General features: G+C 37.2%; 4 protein-coding genes across 9 annotated transcripts; 1 reads left to right on the plus strand and 3 right to left on the minus strand.

Annotated features, from left to right (window-relative positions):
- On the minus strand, positions 1-4,883 carry LOC7458658 (WPP domain-associated protein). The gene is made up of 4 exons (XM_024609504.2): positions 1,505-4,883; positions 1,076-1,202; positions 833-934; positions 1-624 (listed from the first exon to the last, which is right to left on the minus strand). Exons 1-4 carry the CDS (start codon positions 4,210-4,212, stop codon positions 559-561), a joined length of 3,003 nt encoding a protein of 1,000 aa, XP_024465272.1. The 5' UTR covers positions 4,213-4,883; the 3' UTR covers positions 1-558.
- Positions 4,884-5,025: 142 nt separating this feature from the next.
- LOC7458659 (caffeoylshikimate esterase) lies at positions 5,026-6,310 on the minus strand. Its single transcript, XM_002316330.4, has one exon. It carries the CDS (start codon positions 6,175-6,177, stop codon positions 5,182-5,184), a length of 996 nt encoding a protein of 331 aa, XP_002316366.1. The 5' UTR covers positions 6,178-6,310; the 3' UTR covers positions 5,026-5,181.
- A 3,232-nt stretch (positions 6,311-9,542) lies between these two features.
- On the plus strand, positions 9,543-14,046 carry LOC7458660 (uncharacterized). 6 transcript variants are annotated; one of them, XM_024609509.2, is made up of 5 exons: positions 9,543-9,898; positions 10,552-11,509; positions 11,598-11,746; positions 11,953-12,038; positions 12,305-14,046. In XM_024609509.2, the coding sequence occupies exons 1-2, from the start codon at positions 9,835-9,837 to the stop codon at positions 11,451-11,453; spliced, it is 966 nt and encodes a 321-aa protein (XP_024465277.1). In that variant the 5' UTR covers positions 9,543-9,834; the 3' UTR covers positions 11,454-11,509; positions 11,598-11,746; positions 11,953-12,038; positions 12,305-14,046. The 6 variants fall into 6 exon arrangements, with proteins under 6 accessions (XP_024465277.1, XP_024465278.1, XP_024465273.1 ...); XM_024609510.2 differs by having other exon boundaries at positions 10,618-11,509; XM_024609505.2 differs by having other exon boundaries at positions 9,547-9,898; positions 10,478-11,509.
- A 1,748-nt stretch (positions 14,047-15,794) lies between these two features.
- On the minus strand, positions 15,795-18,962 carry LOC7468416 (probable aquaporin PIP2-5). Its single transcript, XM_002316331.3, has 4 exons — positions 18,493-18,962; positions 17,677-17,972; positions 16,282-16,422; positions 15,795-16,175 (listed from the first exon to the last, which is right to left on the minus strand). The coding sequence occupies exons 1-4, from the start codon at positions 18,791-18,793 to the stop codon at positions 16,056-16,058; spliced, it is 858 nt and encodes a 285-aa protein (XP_002316367.1). The 5' UTR covers positions 18,794-18,962; the 3' UTR covers positions 15,795-16,055.
- Positions 18,963-23,400: the final 4,438 nt, after the last annotated feature.

Genomic DNA, 23,400 nt, shown 5'->3' on the forward strand with positions numbered 1-23,400 from the left:
GACTGGGAAGGATCCTTGTATTGGCCAGAGGAAAACTGTTGATTCTGTTGTCCTATGGAACTGAAAATTCAAAGCAAGAAGTTGGTCTTAGCCCGTTATCTATCTCGTACTCCGATAAACAGGATGCACAACTTTTTTAAGCCATTTTGTCTGACAATGCAATCACTTTGCTGCAGATCATTAAAGGCAATCAACTTTATAAAGAGTGACGACATTTACATTTTCCAAAATAAGTACCTTCACCTTCAGTAGGAGAATCACGTGAAAGAGCAAGGGACTACTATAAATATCAGAAACTTGAACAGGTTCCTGCGTTCTTATTATCTTGAATGCAAATTGATTTCACAGTTCAATAAATACATCTCCAATACTGTCTTGGGATGTGATTTTGATAGCCTGTAATTTGTCAGCATGCCTCCTCATAATGAATTCTCTTGCCTCTAGTTTCATATCAACATTATCTTTTGTTTGAGCATTTTCTAATGTTTAATTCACCTCCTAGATAAACCGATTTAGTGGGATGCCAAGGATTTCTTCACGGACATGGAGATCCTGATGTCACTTGCCAGAAGCACGAGCGGCCCCAATTAATTCTACCTCGATCATTTTCAAAATATCCGAGACCTGCACAGAATATAGAAGAAACACTTGTACCAATCAAAACAATGATGTGTCAAGGAAATTAGAGAGCATAATTAGAGTGACAGTGAGCAGGGGAAACTTTCAGATGTAAGGGTGTAATGTTTTTGCATGAAAAAGAACTTTTGCAATACAAGATAGGCATGACAGACCTGCATCATATAGAAGATTAAAAAAATAGACCATGCCTTACCTCAGAAAACTGTTGCAACGCAGGCGAATAGTGATACAGTGTCCTGTATATCTTGTCAAGCAGGCTTAAAAGTACATCCACTTGATCACCTAGCAGATCCACCTATTCAATCATATGGAGAAAGACATATACCTCTTAATGAAACCAATGTAACATTTCCAGGAAAAACTTTAATTTTATGCGAACTTCCACAGAATGAAGTCCATTTGGGGAAAAAAAGAGAACAAATAATGAGCTCAGAACCTCAGTTTCAGCCCTTCTGAGATTCTCGCATCTCCTTAGAAAAGCCTTTTTATAAAGCAAATCCTCTCTCCTTTGCAAGGAAACAAGTTCAACGAGTGGACTCAGATAATGAGTTGCTTCCTCCACCCTGTAAGAAACAGCGAAGAACTTTCTTAGCAACGAATATAACTTATTCACTAGATCATACATACTAAACATTTATGCCATTTTATTTTGGAAAACGAACACAAGAAAGCTAATGAAACAAGCATGATCAGAAGCAATGGCAAGGAATCCAGGTGCATCTCTATCAGCATATAAGATGGTAATCGCAATTTAGATAAATTCTCCCTCGGTATATTTCAAGCAATATCATAGGTGAAGAAGGATAAGAGTTTGTGAAAATAACGCATTAGAGAACGGGGGAGAGCTAATGGAAAATTGAGGTACCTTAAAATGTTCAACACTAATTTCTTTTCCACTATTCGCTTAAAGTCCATTAATACTTGAGAAAATTCCAGGATAGGTGTAAAATCAGAGTTAGATAGGTTTACTTTGACCTCCTCATCAAATCTTTCTGTATCTGCAACAGCAACACCTAAACTTGATCTTAACTCTCTCAGTAGTCCTTTACTCATAGCTACCTGCTCCAAAGCTTTCTTAACTTCGCTACAAACTGAAATTGAAGTGCTATCTATCTCAGTCAACAATTCCCTCTTGTGCTGAGATTTGTTCAGTTCTTCATGTTTCAGTGCCACAATGTGAAGGGGTGTTTTGTATTCCTTCATTGCAGGACTTGCTTGGCGTTTCAAATATTCGAATTTAACATGCTCTGGCTGTGAATCTTGTTTTTGAACCAAATGCTCCTCTTTACCAATATCTTGACTTATATGTAACTTGTCAGCAGAGGTGAAATCTTCCAATATTCTGAAGCGATCCTGGGCTGTAGTTTCCCCAGAAATGGTATGAGTTTCTGCCATTGCCTCCACAACAATTAATATGAAAATTTCTTCTCTGATGAGGATTTCACAATCATAGGAATCTATCTCTGCCTTCCATTCCTTAGACATTTCTTTAAGGAAAACCATAAAGACATCCTCCTTCACTGAATATTCTACGTCCTCAAAAAAACTATTACCCTGAGCAACACAATCCACACTATTCCCAGGATAATTCAACTCCTTGAATTTGCTTACTATGCGAGTGCTTGCCATGTCTCTGATGGTCTCTTCAAAGGCAATCCGATCAATATCTTCCTTAACTATGCTTTCATCGTCACACCGTTCTTCAGCCTCATTCCATTCCTTGAAAATTTCTGTGAAGAAGGTTGACAATATTTCCTCCCTTGTTGTTCCCTCTAAAGTATGTTCTTGAAAACAATTCCTTTCAGCTCTGGCATCCCGGCACTCAGTTAACACAGAGTCGAGAGTACAGCAACAATCCTTCAGTGCCTCTCTGGAGACAAGATAAAACATCTCCTCTGTAATCTGATCTTCAATCTTATCACCTTGCATTTTTTCATCACACTCATTGACAATTTCCTTCAAAATATGTTCATATATACCTTCTCTTACCAGGATCGCAATGTCATAACTACGTAACTCAGCGCAGCATTCATGTATTAAGCCTTCCAAAAGAGTAATGTAAGTGTCTTCTACTATCACATTTTGCAAATATGTATCTTCTTTCTCCATTTCCAGCTTTCTTATTACATTATGCAGTTTCTCATTTGCATCATGAGAAATTGAGATGCTATTCAACTTCTCCAAAGCGTCAGTGCCGTGAAATTTTGCCTGTTCTTTCATATCAAAATGATACAGCATCTTCGTTGAAGAAGTTTCCTCGTGATCTTCACCTCCATGGTAACCAAAAGATTCATCAAGGTTTTCCCTCCAGTCGAGTAAATTTCCCAGTTTTGCAGTAACATCTCGGAATCTTTGTCTTGGACTAACAGGGCCCTTTTCTGATCTCCTATAGCATGTACACCCTTTTTCCTTGAGAATTTCTAGTTTCTGTGATTTAATCTCTTCACTTTTTCTCCTGATGATCGTTTCATGACTCTTTATCATCTTAGCAACGTAGTGCGCGCTGTCTTCTTCAGAATCCTCTACGTTCAGCTGCTTCATCTGGTCTATTTTTCCAACTCTAACAGTGAAATCGTCAGGGGTATAAGAAATGTCCCCTTCTGATGAAGACTTCCCTTTCATTTTCATAGAAATCCTTCTCTCGCGACTGCTGTGGGAGATGCTAAGAGGCTCTAGTTCGTCTTGCAAGCATGTTATCTCTTTCATCAAATCCGCCAAATGCTTGCTCAAGCCTATGGAAACTTGCTTCTGCCACCTCCTTACTTCTGCTGTGAAATTCTCCTGGATATCCCCCATGAAACCTTTGATCAAGATAACTAGTACAGCTTTCTCAATTGTCCACCCTAACTGTTGCTCAGGCGGCTCCAACTCCGACAAGAAAATGGCATTCTGCATCTTTTCAAAAGCAAGACCCATGGTTTCTTTTAAGATGTCGATGTCTGAGCTCATCTGCTCAACCCTCAAGCTTTCAAAACCATGATATCTCCTCTTATCAATATTTTCATCTTCAGGGTCAAGTTGTTGTTTGATATTCCACACCTGTTGATCTACTGAATCCTTCAGCTCAGAAAATCCTTCATCTCTATTCCCATCACCACTTACCAGATTGCCAAGAACCTGCTCCTCAATGCCATCGGTCTTTGTTCTCTCAAGCTCCAGAGTGGCACGTAAAGATTCCAATTCTCTTTCTTTGAGTTCCAATTCATGCCTGAGCTTCATTTCATTTTCTAACCTCTCCGTTAACTCTCTATCCTTTTCTGCGATGGCAAGCTCAGTTTCTCTAAGCCGACCTTCAAGACGGTCTCTAATTTCTGCCAAGTCCCCTAAAGCCTCTTCATCACTGCTTTCAAGACTGCTGTCAGCTTCTTCAAGAACAAACTTCAGACACCCTTCCAACTGCATCACTGCCAACTCGTAAAACTTTGATATCTCATGTAAACGTGCAATAACTCCTTCCTTGGAGTGGACTCTTTCATGTGCCTTGTCCATTCTAGAGTGCAGCATAGACATGATAGTGGAATCTGTTATGGAGGATTTAACCTTACCACCCATCCTACTGAATACCTCATCCATTTTTCGAGTTGCAAGCAATGAACAAAGAGAGATGTCAAACTCTAAAATGAGAGAAAGGAATATGTCTCTCCCACTTTTTTGCCCTCAAAAGTGGATGATCCAACTGAATTTCTGTGATCGTACATGGTCCACATCGATCTATTCCTCCTCCTCCTCTCCACTTGTCACTGATCAAAGCAGCTTGGTAAGGAATGAAAAATTGGTTTGCTTAGTCCTATTATCTCTCTAACACAACCACCTGCAACAAACCAAAAAGGGCTGATGTTGGTGTATTTCATCCAAATCATAGTGCCTTGCATGAATGCAAAGAGGAAACATTACAAACCTAAATCAGCTTCCGGTTGCAACCCAATTAAAATCTGAGACAGTACGTACTCATTTTAATTCATCAAAACAATTTTTTTTAGAACAACTATATTTATAAAACTCAACCTTAAGTTAATCCGAATCAATAAAAAATATGATTTAATTTTTTTAAAAAGATATCAAAGCAAATCATTTAAAATAAATAAATAAAATATTAAAATGAATCACATGAATTTTGATCAAGTTACAAACTACTTGATCAAAAAATAATATTTTTTAACACATCAAAAATATTAAAGCATACTGATAATAATTAATTTAATATTTGTTCAATTGACCCTATAGTTTTAAAGGCACTCATTTCAACCGAATATCACTTAATTAACAAGATTTAACCGAATCAACTGATTGATATTAAACACAACTCAAATTAGGTTACGAATCTATGAATAACTGGAAACCAAAGAAACAAAACAAAACAAAAAAATCCAAGTTTCAAAGCAATAATTTCCCATCATAATGTAGTCATTCCTTTTATTAATTTCATCACCCAACTTCGGTAACATCGCAGGCTGATCATAGCCTGCTTCATGTTATGGTTTATGACCAACCACCTGGCTAAAATACCACAATATTAAATTATACTATTAACAAAGAGCAACGTCACGCGTCACCGTCGTTGGCCACATCCCCTCGTTTGGCACGGTTTTCTAGCCACTCTACTATATCCCCAAACACCAAATTGACATTCTCCTCGGACTCGCCGACCAACTGATGCCACATGCCAGGGTAAATCTTCAATGTCCTATCCGTGCTAGCAGCGCGTTCAAACAACTCCTTGGCGCAGGCAGGGTCACACACCATGTCATCACCACCATGCACAACCAACAAAGGCACATCCACCTCCCCAAACCTCCCTTGAAGTTCCTTGCATACTCTGATAAGCTCAAATGCTGTAGCCGCGCGTGGCCTCATTGCCACCCTCTTTGGGCTCGCAAACGCCAACTTCGCCTTCCACTCTTCCTTAAACGACACCTCAGGCAACGATCCACGCGTTGGGACCACTCTCCAAGTGGGCACCACCGCTGCAACTACAAACAGTAAATGCTCCAAAGGCCACGGGGGCTTGAACTTGGCACTAATCCCACACATGGCCCCGTTCAAAATCAACCCATCCCACGCGCCTTTCTGGCGTAGCGTAATGTACAAGGCTATTGCCCCGCCCAGCGATTCCGAGTACAAAAAAGCCGGCAGATCGGGCGCGTGATTCTCACGGAACGTCTTAAAATACTGCGTGCAGTCTTCCACAACAGGGTTGATATCTGGGATATGATACATCAAGTTGTCGAGCCCATCAGAGAAGCCATGGCCTTGGTGATCAATAGCACAGACAGAGAACCCTTTTTGAGCAAAGAGAATAGAGGTTAGCTGGATGAACCAGCTGGATTCACCGGTGAAGCCATGGACAACGGCTACGCAGCCAATTGTTTTGCTCGGAGGAAGTGGGGTCCACCATTGAGTGAAGAGCTTGAAGCCCCGGGAGTTGGTTATGTATTCAGAAGAGTGGGTGACTTGGTGTTTGGCGTAGAATTCAGTGGGGGAAAGGGTTCCAAACGGGCTTTGCTCGTTCGCTTCCGCCACTGGGTGCTGCACCACCATTTTTCTGTTGGGTTTGTTAGAAGTGAGGGTGGCGGAAGCGGGGGGAATGTGAAGAGAGAAAGAGAAGGGATGGTGGAATGTGTGAATTTGGATTTTGTTGAGAGTTTGGGAGGGTATTTATTTTATTACCCTTAAAAATATCCAATTTTACCATCAACAATTGTTTATGAAAATAATTTCGATTTCTTGGTCTTCGAGGCTTTTCTGTTAAAATCCCTTAGCAAGTTCTTTGCAAAATTTAAACGGGGAGTCATAATAAAAACTCCAAGGACAAACTTGAAAATAGGAAATTGAATAGAGACCGGAATCAAATTATTTTTGAGATAAAATGCATAACTATTTTGATATATCTTGAAATTCAAGGACCAAAACACAAGACTTTAAGGCTTTGGGGGGTGTCATAAGCCCAAGTATACCCTACCGTGGAGCCCCCGAAAGACGTGGCATCATCCACCATAAGTTTATTTTATTTTATTTTTTCCGTAAATGACCAGTGTACCCCAAATTTCTCCCAGAGAAATCCCGCTTGTGTTCGGGTTAAAATGCTCATCGTGCCGTCTAACAACTACCAAGACAAGATGATTATTCTGAAAAATCAAAAAAGGAAGAAAAATCAAGACAAGTTGACTATAAAATGTTTCTCTCCTTTGTTTTATATAATATATAGCAATTTATTATGTGTTGTTGAGTGATGGATGACAATTTTTTCATTTAAATTCATTTTTTTATATATAAAATCGAGTTAAAATTTATTTTATTAATTTTAGAAGAACTTAAGCTACTGCCTTGAAAAAAGAACTGCAAACCACCTAATCATTCCAGGTTTCCATCTCTTTATCAAATAAGAGTTCTTTCGTTCTGCTATAATCAACTTCAAGCTCATCGAAGCATGTCTCTTTGTCTGCTCATCCAAAGAAAACTATCTTAAGAATTGCTTTATTCAATGAAAGGAGAGGAGGGTGAGGAGGCGAGGCCTTGTTGATTGCACTGATGTTCGGGGACAGAACTCCTCCCTTTGTTCCTTGCATAAGAGGATAATGCTAATAAATGTTTCCCCATTGCTAACAGGGACACTCCACCCTTGCAAACAGCATTATCTCAAGATGGATTGAAACATTGAGCATATTCCACTCTCTCAAAGGCATGCCATAAGATTTGATCACAAATCACATCATTTTCCTATTGAGAATAGGAGTCTGTAACACTAGCAATATACACTAGTAAGAAAACTGTACAATCCCTGTTCCACCTTCTGAAATATTATCTCTAGAGAGCAGATTCAGTGGCTTAATCCCTTCCGAAACAGCATCATTCCTCGTCTTGGTCGACACAAGCTGAAAGAGAAAGGATTCATGTCAAAATAATGAATTTAGAACCCTCAGTTTTCAGTTTACCGGATGAAGTAGAACCCAATCATTTCAAGGGAAGTAACGAGAATTGTCCCAAATACAAGCAATGACCTAGGGAGGTTGCTAAAAAATTTAACAGGAAGAAAAAGTTGAAGAAATTAACAGTCCAGAAAAGTTGGGAGGGGTGAGCAATAGTTATTCATTTCTTTATCGCCCATATGAAATATCTACTGGATCATAACTCTCAAAACACATGCTTTCCATGTAGTTCTTCACAGTCACTCCACTATATTTCATTGTTTATCCACAACTTAGACCACAAAAACCACCTTAAAACTAGCAAAATGAATGATCTCAGTAAGGTACTAGGGATTGTCAAACTGAAACAAATCTGGCAGAAATCTATTTAAAGGCCAAGAGGGTGCCAACTACAAAAAGTGATGAGCCGATGAACTCTACAGCATCATTTCCACTTGCAAGAGTTTTCCCCTTATGCTGTTGATTCAAGTCCTTATCCAATCATCTATCATAAAGGGTAAAGAATACTCGTGTCCTTCAAAAATCCATAGTGGTTTTATTAGAAACAAACGTTTAGCTAATTAGAAACACCCCCCTAGCTCATTCATTCCCGTACAAAAACCTCCACTCCTCTGGGCATTGAACTCATCTCCCAGGGTAGTACGAGCCAAATGACTCCTGCTGCTTTGTAGATCAGCTCACAAAGTACACTACTCCAAAAAAAGAGTAGCCACAAGTGATTGATCTTCTCCATCTTCATACATACCCGATAATAATGCCACAGTTCTCAGTTAATTCTTGAGGAATCTTCACCCAAAAATAGAGTGGCTACAGATGATTGATCTTCCTGGCTTCATACAGCAGCCAATAATAACAACACAGTTCTCAATAATTCTTGGAAAATCTTCATTTTTTATTTCTCTAAGCTTCCTGAAAAGATTTCCTAATGAAAAATCTGTCACTCAACAGCTCATAACTCGACCATATTGTCAAAGCCCTGAACTAATCTAAATCCCATCCAGTCAAACAGTCAGGTCGAAGTGGGTTAAGCCAATCATTTCAAGATTCAAAAGAAAACCCCATATACTAACAGGCCATCACAATCAATTCAAATGCTCATACAATACAAACCCTCGAACCATCTCTGGCTTTGTGCGTTCATAATCTTATTCTTACAGCTAGGAAAACAGTTAAACAACCATGCAAGAGTCTAGCATTAAATCTAAACACACTAACTCACTTCAAAGAACTCAATAAGTGGCTCTACACCGCAGACTAATAAAATTATTCGTATCATCGTCTTCAATATCAAATAGAGTATATCAAAGAAGCACTCATATCCTAAGACTTAAGTTCCAACAGAATTCACAGAAGCAACAAATTGATTATCATATCAAAACCACATAACCAAAACCCCACAAATCAAAATCACAGATCACAAACACCAATCCAAACACAAGCCCCAAAAAACAAACACAAAAAAAAATACTAAAAAGGGCAAAAGATCAAGTCTTTACCTCCACAACAGAAACAACAGTAGCAACAAGTGACGAGCATGAGAATCTCTCTGCAAATCAAAACAACTTTAGAAGCTTTTACTGGTTGTTGTTGGTTAGTACTGTTATCATCACCATCATCCAAGAGTCTTTGCTGGTTGCTGTCGCTAGTTTCTTGAGACTTCTGCTTCTTTTCAATGTTCATTCTATGAAAATTCCATTCAAGTTTTTTCAAGTAAGCAATCTTGAAGGAGTCCCTTATTCTCATCGTTGGCCATAGATGCATCTTTCTTTGATATTCTTTGAAAGGCCCCAACAAAGTAGAAGAAACTGCTCAGGCTTGTTTCTTTCTTTCTTTCTTTGATTGGGTTCTATAAAGAAAGGTTTTTTTTTGTTTGACTCACAGCACTGCCATATTGACATTTTCTTTAGCTGATTAGTTATCTTAAGGTTTGATTCCTTTTTACTGTTTACCCTTTATTTTCGGGTCTTTTACCTTGGATCGTTTGCGTTTTTCTTTTGTTTTTTATCCACTGGGCGTGGAAACCTGTAATTTGGTAACAAAGTGGGCCACTCTGAGTTAGAGGATGGAGAAAATCTAGTTCAGATTTGAGGTTAGTTAAACCTATACACAAACACAGAAAAGCCTGTCTGCCTCCTAAACCTCAACTCTAAAACCCTCTTTGCCCCTTCTCTCTCTCTCTCTCTCTCTCTCTCTCTCTCTCTCTCTCTCCATTCTAAGAGATTAAACAAACCAGACTACATCTTCTGTTACAGACACCCAGAAACTGCTTATGCTCCTCAACAAAGCCCATTTGGGGTCTCTATGCTGCCGAGTCCTCTTCGCAAACTTGCCCGGTCAGTCACAGCTTATTTTCATACATATTGTGCGTTTTGATGATTTCACATATTTGGGTTTGGCTACAAGTTGGTGATTTAATTGTGTAACTGACATATTTGTTGGGTGAGTTGCGGCTTTTAATGGTGTAGTGCGTGAGTTTATTTTTCCTATTTCTTAATGATTATACAGAAATCTAAAGTTGCCAAACTGTTTCAGTTTAATTTGAACAAATTTGTGAACATGAAAGGGCAAGAAGAGTTTTGGGTTAGTTCACCAGTTACCTCGGTTCATATATTTTTGAGACAAATACCAAAGTGATTCACTTTTTTCCAATGAAGGCTTCTATGCCTTTATATCTTGGAGGAAATCTTGCACCTGTGCCATTTATGTGGAAGCAGTTTTAGATAATTTGGACAGGGTCTGATCCTGAAGTTTGATAATTGCATAGTATTTTGTTGAGTAGCATGATTTGATAAAACTAATTTCTTATGTTTACATGGAGGTCTAATTAGAGATATGTTTTATCGTGTAATTTTGATTGCCTAGTAATCTCGCCCCCTTCTTTGGTCTTACTGTCATTTGTTTTTGTTTGGCAGTGAAGAATTTGTATCTTGTTTCCTCATCAATTTCCGACTTTCATATTACAACAGCAAATATAATTGTGATATAGGTCCTTTTAAAGTTGATATTAGCAACAGAAGAAACTACTCAAGCCAGGTTTTATTGGATCCATTAGGTGAAGAGCAACCTGTAAATTCTCAAATCTACAATCATTCCTGTACAAGAGATTCAAGTAGTCCTTATATATCGATTCTTCAATCCAGTAGTCTTCAGCACAGGTTCAAAAAATGGCAAGATCAAAGAAAGCATAAACTGACGGCAAGCACTTTCAGTGGGGCTATTGGTTTTTGGCGTGGTAGGCGAGTCCAGCTCTGGTTAGAGAAACTTGGTGCAAAAGAACCATTTTCTGGTAACATGGCTACCTGTTGGAGCAATGCCAAAGAAGAGGAAGCACTTGAAAGATATAAGTTGATTACAGGAAATACAATTTTGTTTCCCAGATTTCAGGTCTATGGTAAGAACAACTTAAAAGATGATTGGCTTGCAGCTTCACCTGATGGGATAATTGACAAGTATTATGGGTTGAATTCCAGAGGAGTGTTAGAAATAAAGTGTCCATTTTTTAATGGAGATATGAAAAGGGCTTCACCTTGGAAGCGGATCCCCCTTTATTGTATTCCACAAGCTCAAGGTTTAATGGAAATACTGGACAAGGATTGGATGGATTTCTATGTTTGGACTCCTAATGGAAGCAGTCTATTCAGGTTATACCGAGATGAGGCATACTGGGATGCTTTGAAAATAGCACTTTCTGATTTCTGGTTTAACCATGTCCTACCAGCGAAGGAGTTGTGCAGTAAAAATGTGATAACAGATCCCCTGAAGGAATTAGGATCATTGAAGCCTGCGCCTAGGCATGAATTGTATAGATATATAGTTTATGAAAGCAAACATGCTGTTGATAGCTCTCACTTACTGATGCGTGAAATTAATGGGCACCTTCAAAATTGATGCAATAGGACTTGATGAGCCTAGGCATTTCGCTACAGTTTGACTAGTGAACTTGTGTAAGTGTCTTTTCCCTTTATTTTTTACTTGCAGTTATGAGAAAAGTCAAATGTATCTGATATTAAACAAATAATGACTGGCTTGCAGGTGTATTGCATCTTCTCCACTCCAGAATCTTCTTCTTCTTCTTTTTCCCTATTAAATAGAAGAACTACGAAATTTGGCCAGAAAGCTAGGAACAAGGTTAAGTAGTTTGAGTGGAGCCAGATTAGAGAAACTTGGGTTGTTAACAGCAGGTAGAAAACTCAACCTGATTCCTATCCTTCTTCTCATGCTAACTGGTGCAATGTTTTGAATATTTTTGGTCCCAACATGATCATTTTGTTGTCATAATATCGTATAAACAACTGAGTTAATGGTTTTACATGGTTAAACCATGTGGCTATGCCATGTCTAAATAAGTGGTATGCTTGTATATTAATGCTTTTTTTCCCCTTAACAGCAGCTTGTCAACTGTGGTATGAAGATTTGGTGGCGTGTCTTCTCTGGACAGACACTCAAACAGAGGCACACATTGAGAGATGGGAGGTCAGTTATGCATGTTTAATCATCAAGTTTTTTATGCGTTGTCATTATCCCAAAAAAAAAACTGCAGTTCGATGTGATGCCTGCTGCCTTAGCTAATAAGCATTCCAATGTGGATAGGCATATGTATCCATTGATACTAATATCAACCATCGCATTAACTGATTTTGCACATGAATACTCACGTATCACTTTTTTATCTCACATTTTAATATCGTCTAACTTCTTACTCTGCTTTCCTTTTCCTTTCGAATGTTTGAACTTAATAGTTACCAGATGGCTACGTTTATACTGCAAAGGAAGTTTTATAGCATGGCTGGAAGGTTGCTAAACTTTTCTTGATGATCAAATGGCTCAGAGAATCATCGGTGCTGAAGGAACCCTTTGTTTCGCCAACAGATAAGTCATCCTTGATGATTTATATTCCTTCCCTGCTCAACCGCCTCTCATTGCCATTTGAAAGCTTCAAAAGATTTGTTGAATGCTCCTGTTCGGATGTCATTTCATAATCCTCATGAAAGCCTGATATATATGTGTGATATCTTAGTGCATTAATGGAAGTGTACTTGTATCAGTGTCAGTTTCTTGCTACCTTGAAACCACATGATTTACTAAAATAACAGACAAAACCATTGGATTATGAAGGGATTTAATATGCATTTGCTTAAACATGGTAACCAATCAAACAATGAGGCTTGGATAATCTGATGCAAGTGTCATCCTTGATCTCTACCAAAATGAATTTATGCAAGACAGAGAGTCTCCATTTCTTGTGTCATAATTTGCTGCATCTAGTATGACATAGGGTAGCCATTTGGTTAGAAATTTGATACATGACAGTGATAGGATAAAATGGGATCATGATTTTTGGTGTTAGGGCTTCAAAATACATAGTTGTAAATCCCCCACCCCTCATCTGATCGATAAATCCTTACTAGGTTTTAGATTTATTAGATAAGCAATTGAATAAGAAAACCTGACTAATCCAATCAGATTTTACATCCAGCAGCTGACTTAATTAAAACAACTAGTCACCATACATTACATTACAATAGACTATGATGTGCTTGCAAATATCACAACAATGAAATACGAGATATAAATGAAGAGAAGACGAACATGCAGAGAAATTGTGAAGACTGAGATCAAGAAAAAAGTAATATTTGCCCCAAGTTTACAACAAGACTCGACCCAAAAACAAGACCTGCAGGTTAGCTTTGCTTCAGCGGCAGCCTCTGTATATGTTTATCTGACACAAATTTTGGCGGAAGACATGGAAGCTCCATAGACTGATCAGATCAACAAGGGGGTTGAAAAATCCTGGACCATGGGACCATATCCCAGTGCTGGGAACACATGGGGGTCCTGAAAATGCAAAATGTGGAGTGGTAATACTCGAGGGGTGGAGAGATCATGAAACCAAGAACAGAGGAAGAAGAAGAGGGTGGTGATAGGTGCCATGGTTTTGAGCTTGCTACACAGGAAGCTTGGTATTGGAGCTTGCTGGTCTTTTTATAATCTTGATTCGTTGCTTTGTTTTTGGATTTCAAACAGGCATAAAGGAAGTCGTAACGGCCATTGAGTCTGATAATCCAAAAGTATATGCATGAAAAAGAAATGACAAGTGTGCATCAATTGCCTTGTCTCGTGTTGGGAGAAACCATGATCTTCTATGCATGTCAAGGCTTTTCCAAAGTATTGCAGCCAAAGAAAGGGTGGGACAGTGGGTGATTTGGACCCAAGTGACATTATGTCACGAAAAGAAAGAGAAACAGGCATGCAATAAAGAAGCAAGCACTTGCTTTCACTCTGTTGTCAAATAGCTCAAGAAAATTTGACTTAGAAGCAACCCCTTTTATGAAAGCCTAGATTCATCATGCATGTTGTACAATTGTCTAAGAAGTTGAGCTTTATTGCTTTGAAATGGCTATCTTAGAAAGGATTCATGTGTGGCAAGGAGCACTAACTCAACCATAATCAAACTGGGGGAGTTTAGAGACTTTGGAATTAACCATATCTTGTTCCATTTTTATTTGAGTATTAAAGAACAGTCAAAAAGTAGGTCATGGAGCTGTCAAAACTTGCTAAAGCACTAAGAGCATTTTTGTTTGACGAACTTTTAACCATGTCCTGATCATCCATAATTAAAGATAATGCCCTTCATTGATTGGTGCCGTTGCCGATCATCAGGCAGGGCATTGACAATAATACGACATGGTCATAGACCAAAACTGATCATCGTCCTATGATAAATACATTTAGAACATTGCCCATGCATCAAACATTTAGTTGAGTTATTCGAAACTATCCCCCCACAAGAGCCGGATATGTTCATTTACACTCCGACTTAAGCAGGCTTTAAGCTTGTGTAAGCGTAGCTTCTTCCAGTAAAATAAGGTTTAAGTTCGTTTTCTTTATCTACAATAATGTAATGGGGAATGGCTATCTTTATTGTATAGCTCAACACCTATTGTGTCCGACTTCCCGGTGAACCGAAAAAAATCGATCTACACGCCTGGATATTTCTGATAAAAAGAAAGTAATGTTATACAGCATCCTGCTGTGAGCCTTGAGGTTCAAATTCCCCTGGATCCAATAGCAACATGTAGGAGAAAATTTGAAGTAAACTGAGCCTATAGTTATAATGTGATAATCAAACAGTTATTTTTTACAATATTTTTTATTTGAAAATATATTAAAATAATATGTTTTTTTAAATTTACTTTTGACATCAATACATCAAAATAATCTAAAAATATTAAAATATATATTTTAAAATAAAAAAAATCAAATTTTCTCAAATGCCTCAAAAACAAACAATATGTTCCTTAGAAGAACCAGCACGTGAGTAAATGGGTTTAAGCCTAATTTATCCTAGAGAAAGGCAAATATTATTCTAACAGAATTTGGGCCTCGGTTTTGAACCCCGTAAACCCATGATTTCAAGCCTTCCCTGTTTTAAGAGGTTCAAGCTTCACATCATATTTCCGCAACTCTTTTTTTTTTCCCTTTTCCTTCTCTTCATTTGTCATAGGGTATAAAGTTAGCTATTATTTTTTAAAATATTTTTTATTCATATTAAAATTATATTTTTTTAAAAAAAAAAATTATTTTCGATAACAGCACATCAAAATAATATGAAAATATTAAAAATATGTTAATTTAAAACAAAAATAAAATAAAATAAATTTAAATTTTTTTTAAAACACTCTCAAAACGCAATTCAAACTGAATTGCCAGGAGAGGTTCGAAAAGTATGATCATTTCAGTCATCAACTGTGAACGTTCGAGTCACCTTCATTTCTCAACGTATATTAAATGAGAAGGTCTACTTTTGTAGCTCAGCTAGTATTGAATCACTGTGTATAAACATTGTTTAATTTTTCTGTTTTTAATAAAATCAGAACCTTTACTGTGAAATCTACTTAAAAACGTAACTAGTGATCACAGATGACTGAAAAGATACACAGTTGTACGGTGACAATCACATGCTTAGAAGAACCCCTTCTTCAATGCTCTGTGAAGCAATGTCCGCAAATGAATAGGGAGATTTGTGCCAAGCTTGCTATTTATTTATTGCAGACAAGATATGGAGTGGTTATCGTCTAATCCTTCATTTTATCTTTTAGCTAGTCAGGTTTGGACCCAATTGGGAGCTTCTGATTAAGTAATTATATATATACATATATTTCTACATTTGCAATGCCAAGAGTAGTGGTGCATGCAGCTAAAAGTGATGTGATGATAACAAGCAAAGGAGAAAGAAAAGGTAGACTAGGCTTTACTTAGAAGCACAATAGGTGCAAAAGAAAGAGAGAGAACATAACATTGAAGTGAATTCTAAGGCAAGCGCCTGAAAATGACAAAAGGGATAATAAAAGCCTCCCCTTTTCAAAGAGACTTTATCTACAAATTCCATGATTCCCAGACCGAAAGGGATAATAAAGGGAAACCACCATGCACGCACTAGCTGGAGCAGCAAGCACTTCTTCATTATTCAAGTTGAAAAGGAACCGAGATTTAAAACCGTTGGGCGCTCCTGAATGATCCAAGAGCCTTGACAGCTCCTGCTCTCAAGATGAATTGGTGGTAGAAAGCTGCAATGGCTGCACCAGCGAAGGGTCCAACCCAGAAGATCCACTGCAAGAAAAAATTAACAAGATAATTAAGCGCCCTTTACAAAGTAAATAAACTTCGTTGATTAAATAATTTTTTTAATTAGTGGTAGCATCTAGTGGATGCTTACATGGCCATCCCAGGCCTTGTCTTGGTTGTAGATAACAGCGGCTCCCAGACTCCTAGCAGGGTTGATGCCAGTTCCAGTGATGGGGATGGTGGCCAAGTGAACCATGAACACAGCAAATCCAATTGGAAGAGGAGCCAAAACCTTTAATTAAGAATTGATAAAGCATAAATCTGATTAATGATTGTGAATCATAGAACATCATACAAACCTCCTCAATGAAAAATTAAAAGAAAAAAGTGCAGGCTTCAATGAATAAATAAATGAAACCATACATGAACATGTGAAGCATACAAATCTTTTTGGAAGTATTAAAAAAGATCATTTTATCTCAACTTAAAAACAGCAAAATTAGTACATTGCAGATCTTGGATCACATAAAATGTAACAGGTTGTCAGCCAAATTCCGAATAGGGCTAAAAGGGAACATGACGTCAAGCAAATAAACAAAAGTCTTTTCCTTTAGCTGTATACAATAATGCAAAAAAGGGATTGTTCACGTAAGACTAAGAGTCATAGGTATTAAGGAAGTGATTTCTTTTTGAAATATTTTTCTTTTAAGAAATGTATTAAAATATAATTTAAACATATAAAAAAATAATTAATTAAACATAAAATATTTTAATTTATTTTAATGCTCTAAAAAAACAAAATTGTGTGAAATAAAGGAGGACCAGGACCCTAGTTGTTGAAATAAAGTTGGATAGAAACTGTTCCTAGTCAGGGAAAAGACACATATCAGACATTGAAAAAAGTGAAATCTACTTCAAGACAAGAGCAGAAAAAGAAGACAGAAATGGTGAATCGTACACTGTGTGAAATAACTTTGATGGCACCCCACAAGTGCAAGAATCAATAATCAGTTACTTGTCAAGTTGTTGCGCATGCAATAACTTCTCAATTGGGTTTAGAAATTAAGAGATTCAATAATGATCCTAATACCACAACCTTCTTGCTGAAGTCAAGAGACTCGCTTGTGAGCCTGATTTGGTCATGCCAATGGAAATGATTTAATCCCACCATCTTTAAAATAGCTAAACATTTCATCTGCCATGGAAGTTAAACTACGTTCTTTCTTCATGTCTAAGGGATTGTGAACATGTCCTAAAACATTTGGAACTACTTACTACTAAGCAAAAGAAGTTGGAATCACACATCAGCAATCCAAACCAAAAGGTTCGATAAATGAGTATAGGTGGGCTAAACCTAAGCTACTATAAGCATAGATTAGGTTCTTAACCACTTATTTTTATGGACGGTGACCACACCAGTTCAGTAAAATGAGTAAAATATGGTCAACAATTATAGCCCTTACGTTGTCTATGCCATGGCAACCCATCAAGAAAACTAAATGGTAAGAAACAAAACAAAAGGACATGAGAGTGTTAAGGCACATACAGGCACATGGGAGTCCCTAGCACTCCTCTTTGGATCTGTAGCAGAGAAAACAGTGTAGACCAGGACAAAAGTGCCAATGATCTCAGCACCCAATCCAGTGCCGGTGCTGAACCCATCGGCCAAAGTGTTGGCTCCACCACCATACTTCTTGTAGTAAGACTTTTGGAAGGCCTTAACAAGCCCAACGCCACATATGGCTCCTAAGCATTGAGCCACCATGTACATCACAGCCCGGATCAAAGAGACCTTCCTGGCTAGGAAAAGCCCAAATGTCACTGCTGGGTTAATGTGACCCCCTGCACAACAAAGAGAGTTTTTGTTACTCTTGGCTAACGTACGCTGGTTTCACCAAATAAATCACATTTAAATATTGTAATTAAAAAAAAGATCACACGAAAATCACCATAACTTGCTATTTGATATAAACAGGATAGCTAGTAAAGTCCCCCACTGCTATAATAATAATTTTTATCAAAGCTCTAGCAAAAAAATTCTTTTTTGGGACGCCCATTATATCAAATCCTTCTGAAAGGAAATATTCCTTGTAATATATAGCCAGTTTAGGTGAAATTTTCATGTCAAAAGTTTTTGTTTTAATGAGTAAAATGTAGAGTTAAAAACGAGAAGTCCAATTCTAAGCTTGTTTGCTGATATTATCTGGTAAAAAGTATTTGTGTTAACATTCAGATGCACACTCCTCTACAGAAACTATAAAAAACGAAGATAGTCTAGCTAGAAAATAAGCTAAAGTAAGCTGAGAAAGAAATCAAAAGTCAGACTTTATGGGGGAGGAGACACCAAAAGGGAAAAACCCACCTGAAATACCAGCAGTGCAGTATACAAGAACAAAGATCATGCCACCAAAGGCCCAGGCAATACCAAGAATACCAACCCCACCACAAGAATCAGCACTTCCATCAATCTGGCTCTTGTAACCAATAACAGTCAAAACAGTGATATAAAGAAAGAGCAGTGTTGCTATAAACTCAGCAATCAAGGCCCTGTAAAATGACCACTTTGTTAACTCTTTAGCATCAAACAATGGTGCTGGTGGTGGGTCATGGTAGTCCTTCGCAGAGAATGATCCTGCCTCTGCAACTTCCATGTCCTTCGCCATACCAAAAAACCTAAACTTGCTGTATTAAACTTCTCGGAGAGAAAGGAAGATAGGTTCTTCTTACAAAGAAAAGGAGAGAGATTTTGGTCTTTTGGTTTTAAGAGCTGAGCGAAGGTTTGAGCGAGAGAGTATGGGTATATATGGTGATGAGAGTGGGGAGAGCTAGCTGCCTGATTTCTGTTTTCTTTTCTTTTTTTCTTTTCTGTCTTTTTTGTTATTGTTTTCCAATTAATTAAAAAATTTAAGAATACGGTACAACCACAAAAATTGACACCGCCATAGGGCCAGGGGAGTAACTTTTTCTCCATCCATCGTAAGCCTATCATTTTTTTATTCAATAATAAAAAATATTTGAAATAATTTATATTATTTTTTATAATTAATTTTAAAAATACATTGTCTACATCTACCTAGCGCATCAAAAAAACATCATCAATCATCAAACTAATTCATTAAATTAATAAATTTGAAGAAAAAAGTTTCCCATAAACTTCTATTAATTCAAAACTTAAATAATAAGTGAAGTGTACTTATTTATCACTTGGATCAATCAAGCTTGTAAAATTAAATTAAATTACTAATAATATTATATTGTAGAGGAATGAACACGCATGCGGCCAAATGAGTATGGGCTATTGTCTTTTTATATGGATCTGGCGTTTGGTAGGTTTCACTTTCACAGATGCTTAACTTTACCACACCATCACCACCAGCAGCAGCACCACCTCTCCACTCAGCGGCCCTCTCTCCTCTGTGGGCTGTCACTTAGCCATATGTCGTGCTGTCCTTGCCACTACCGCCTGCAGTCTTTTTCTTTTCTTATTACCCACTTGTTTGATTTGTCCATCTCACTTAGTTACCCTTCAAGGATGATTTTCACGCTCTGGTTTCTTCCTCGTTTGTTTTCTAAATAAAGTCTTGTTCTTTCTCTCTTTTACTCCAAGGCACCTCTCCTTGGCTCAAAAGGCAAATCTGTCACTGAATCTGTATATTTGAAGCGTATTTCAATACAACTTTTAACTGCATCAGCATTGGGAATGCAACTTTCGTGTGTCTGTCTCCGAGCTGTAGGTTGAAAGCAATTTTTCGTTTTAAAATGATTTATTTAGGTTTTTTTTTATATTTGTGTATCAAATTTTTTAAAAAAAAATACTAAAAAATATCAATTTATTTAACACTGTAATAGTAGTTTTTGGGGTTAGATTTAAAAAACACGATGGAATTCATATGTATTAGTTAAATAAATAATTTAAAATATATAACTAAGAAGAGACATATAGATAACAACACGCCGCATTACATAAATAAACGGAACCTTTAACTCGCCTAAAGCACGTTAAGGAGGAAGAGGGCAGAGCTTGGAGTCTTTGTATTTTGGCTGGAGTCCACCCATTGTATCAGTGCCAAGGAGAAAACACGTGAGAAGGACTAGCCAGTGGGTCTACACCCAATTGAACCAGAGTGGTGAAGAGACAGGGCGGTGCAGACCCACGAGCTGGCAGATAGTCAAAAATGAACCAAATTCACTGTCCTTTAAACAGTAGTGCCTAGTGTCCAGTCAAGTCTCCAGACGTTGCAACCTCTTAGTGGCTAAATGGTAGGGAAGGAACCAGAGAGCAAAAGAGGGGGCATTGAATTTTGATCATTTGAGAGTTTTGAGAGAGGGACACGTGGGTCTCTCTCGGCCAGTTGTTATAATAGCTAGAATCATGGATCTTTCGTGCTTTTTAAGAGGAAATTTACTTTTCCCACATGGCAGAGATCGTGGCCTGAGATGGCTTGGCGGTGTACAAAAGTGAACGTTGGGGGGGTGTGGTCACCGGGCAGTGGTGGTTACATGGGACCTGACGGCATGGTTACTGGTTCACTATTGGAGAAGAGATACAGCTAGATGACACGTGTACAGCCACTCTACTTTGTATTCAACTAATTAAAAAACTCAGCAGCTACCTGTGCCAGCGGCGGGTAATACTAAAAAAAAGGGAAGGAATGAATTTTGTATAAATATATTAATTTGGACCTTCACAGTCTATCTAGATTCATGAAAAAAACTTGATTTTGATACATGAAAATTAACTAATATTTTATTATTGTTTTTAACCATGAAGAAATGTTTAAATTCGATTTCTTTTTTTTTAATATTAATGCCGGCTATGAACTTGATAGGTACTTTGACTTCTTAGGAGTTAGGAGGAGTGTTCTCTAAGCAAGCTTCTCGATCATTGAATGTGAAAATGAGAGGAGAATGTGAAAATGCTTAGTGTTCTCTAAGCATGGTGTGTTTTTCTGGCTTTACCTGCGAAGCTGATAGTGATTTTGACAATTTTTGTAGTTTTTTCTTTTAATTGCATCTAAATTCGTAAAATGATTTTTTCTTCTTTTTTAATTTATGAATTATAATAACTGCGTGCATTTATTTTTATGATTCCCTGGTTGATCTTGAAGAATTGATAAAATAAAATAAAATAAAAGCTAGTCTAGAAGAGTCAAAACTCGAACGTTTTAGAGTGTTCCATGGGTTTGCTTTTGCCCTTTGCCGTCACTTTCAAATGGTCGCACAAAAGCAAAGATAACGTTTTAAAATTACTTATATGACCGTTGTAGTTTGATTAGTGATTAAACATACTCTCAATCTCTTAGCAGGTGCTCCAAATCAATTTTTGGTCTTCATCGTGTACTAATTATAAAATCTAAATTGATTCATATTCAATATCGACTCGTCATCCCAGCTGATTCGAGACTTTAACTGATTTTAATTAAAATAAAAATTATAAGAAATGAATCTAATTTAACCCAGTTAAAAATTTAAATTGATTTGGGATAAAACTAATATCTTAAATTGTTTTTAATTAAAATAAAAATTATAAGAAATGATCTAATTTAACCCAGTTAAAAATTTAAATTGATTTGAGATAAAACTAATATCTTAAATTGTTGATATTTTGATCAAAATAATATCATTATGATTAAAAATAAATAAATACACTTAGATTATCCTCCAAAACTATAACTCGAGCATTGCTTCAAAACAAGTTTTATATCTATAACTTATTCACCAATACTGGAACAAGATTGGTTTAGTTTAGTACTATGGATGGTTTTAAACTGATATGGATTAGAAAAAACACAGAAAAAATGATCTAATTTAACTCTGTTAAAAATCTAGGTTGATTCAGGATAAAACTTAAACCTTAAATCGTTAATATTTTGAAAAAAATAATATTATTTTGATTAAAAATAAAATAGATGCACTTAGATTTATCCTCTCAAATTACAATTAGGTTTTATAAGTGCAATTTACTCACCAGTACAGGAACAAGATTCTTTTAGTCTAGTACTGTAAATAGCTTATTATAAATGTTAGTCCATTCCCTTTGTTGAATCATTGTGGTTGTTGGTCATGGCTTCTGCACAGCTCACCATCACGTACATGCAGCAAACTTGCTAAATTGTAAATGACATGTTTGCAGCATTTTTAAGATTATTAAAACAGGACCAGAGTGACATTTTTCTCTTTTCTTGTATGATTTGGATAATCTCCATGGAATTAAAATTTGTTTGTGCTGCTTGATTCTGGAAAGAATCCTTTTTTTTTTTTTTAAAGTTTAACGTGGGTGTCCGGGTCAGCTTGCGCGCATCTCGACTAATCTCACAGGTCTTGAAGTTAACAACCATGTAAGCCTCCAGTGGTCATTATATGAGCAACCACAGGGCTCGAACCTGAGACCACAAAGAGAGTAAACTTTTTAATCCTAAATTCTTACCACTAGACCACCACCTAGAAGGTTAAGAACCACTCTCTTTTCTTGTCCTCGATGGAGCTTCAATGAGTCCCCTGTAATCACAGGCGAACTTATCTAATTGGTCGGTCAGCCAGCTAAGCAAACCCGCATCGAGCACATGAGAGACACCAAGCAAGACCCAACTAACTCATACTGACATCACAACGTTTTGTCTAACAACTTAGCTAATTATGTTTAGTCATCAATTATTTTGATTTTCCTCGTTAACCAGGAGCTTGATCATGCAAGTGGGGGGCAAACTCAATACCTCCCCGTCCTTCTCTCATCATCCCCTTGAAATTCATAGAGTTGAGAGAATTCGAGGCATAATTATCATGTTTGATTTCAGAATTGGTTAAGAAGAAATAATTACTTGTCAAAATCAACTTATAATTCATCGAGGCAGCCCTGTTTTTTATTTTTTTTAATTTCAACTCTTTGAAAGATGAAATGCTCGAGTCAAATTTAATGGCTATTTGAAATTGCGATAACTTTTATTTTTTATCAAACGAATAATTTTTTTATTTTATTAATGTTAAAAATAAAAAATATATTTTAATATATTAAAAAAAAAACACTTGTAAAAAGTAACTGTGGCGACAGGAAGAAACAAACATATAGAAAAACCGATCACGTATATTAGGGCCTACACGGCTACCAAACCTCTGGCTGTAGCATTTGGCGTTGTTCAAGGATGTCGGTAAGTCAAGATAGCCCCTGGTTCACGAGGACATGGCTGTTACTTGGCCATGATTGATCCCTGTATTTTGTTTGATGCAAGAAGGCATGCACAGTAAACCCATGCTCCGACAGGTTACAAGAGCC

Source organism: Populus trichocarpa, chromosome 10 (genome assembly GCF_000002775.5).
Source record: "Populus trichocarpa isolate Nisqually-1 chromosome 10, P.trichocarpa_v4.1, whole genome shotgun sequence".
Classification (NCBI taxonomy): domain Eukaryota; kingdom Viridiplantae; phylum Streptophyta; class Magnoliopsida; order Malpighiales; family Salicaceae; genus Populus; species Populus trichocarpa.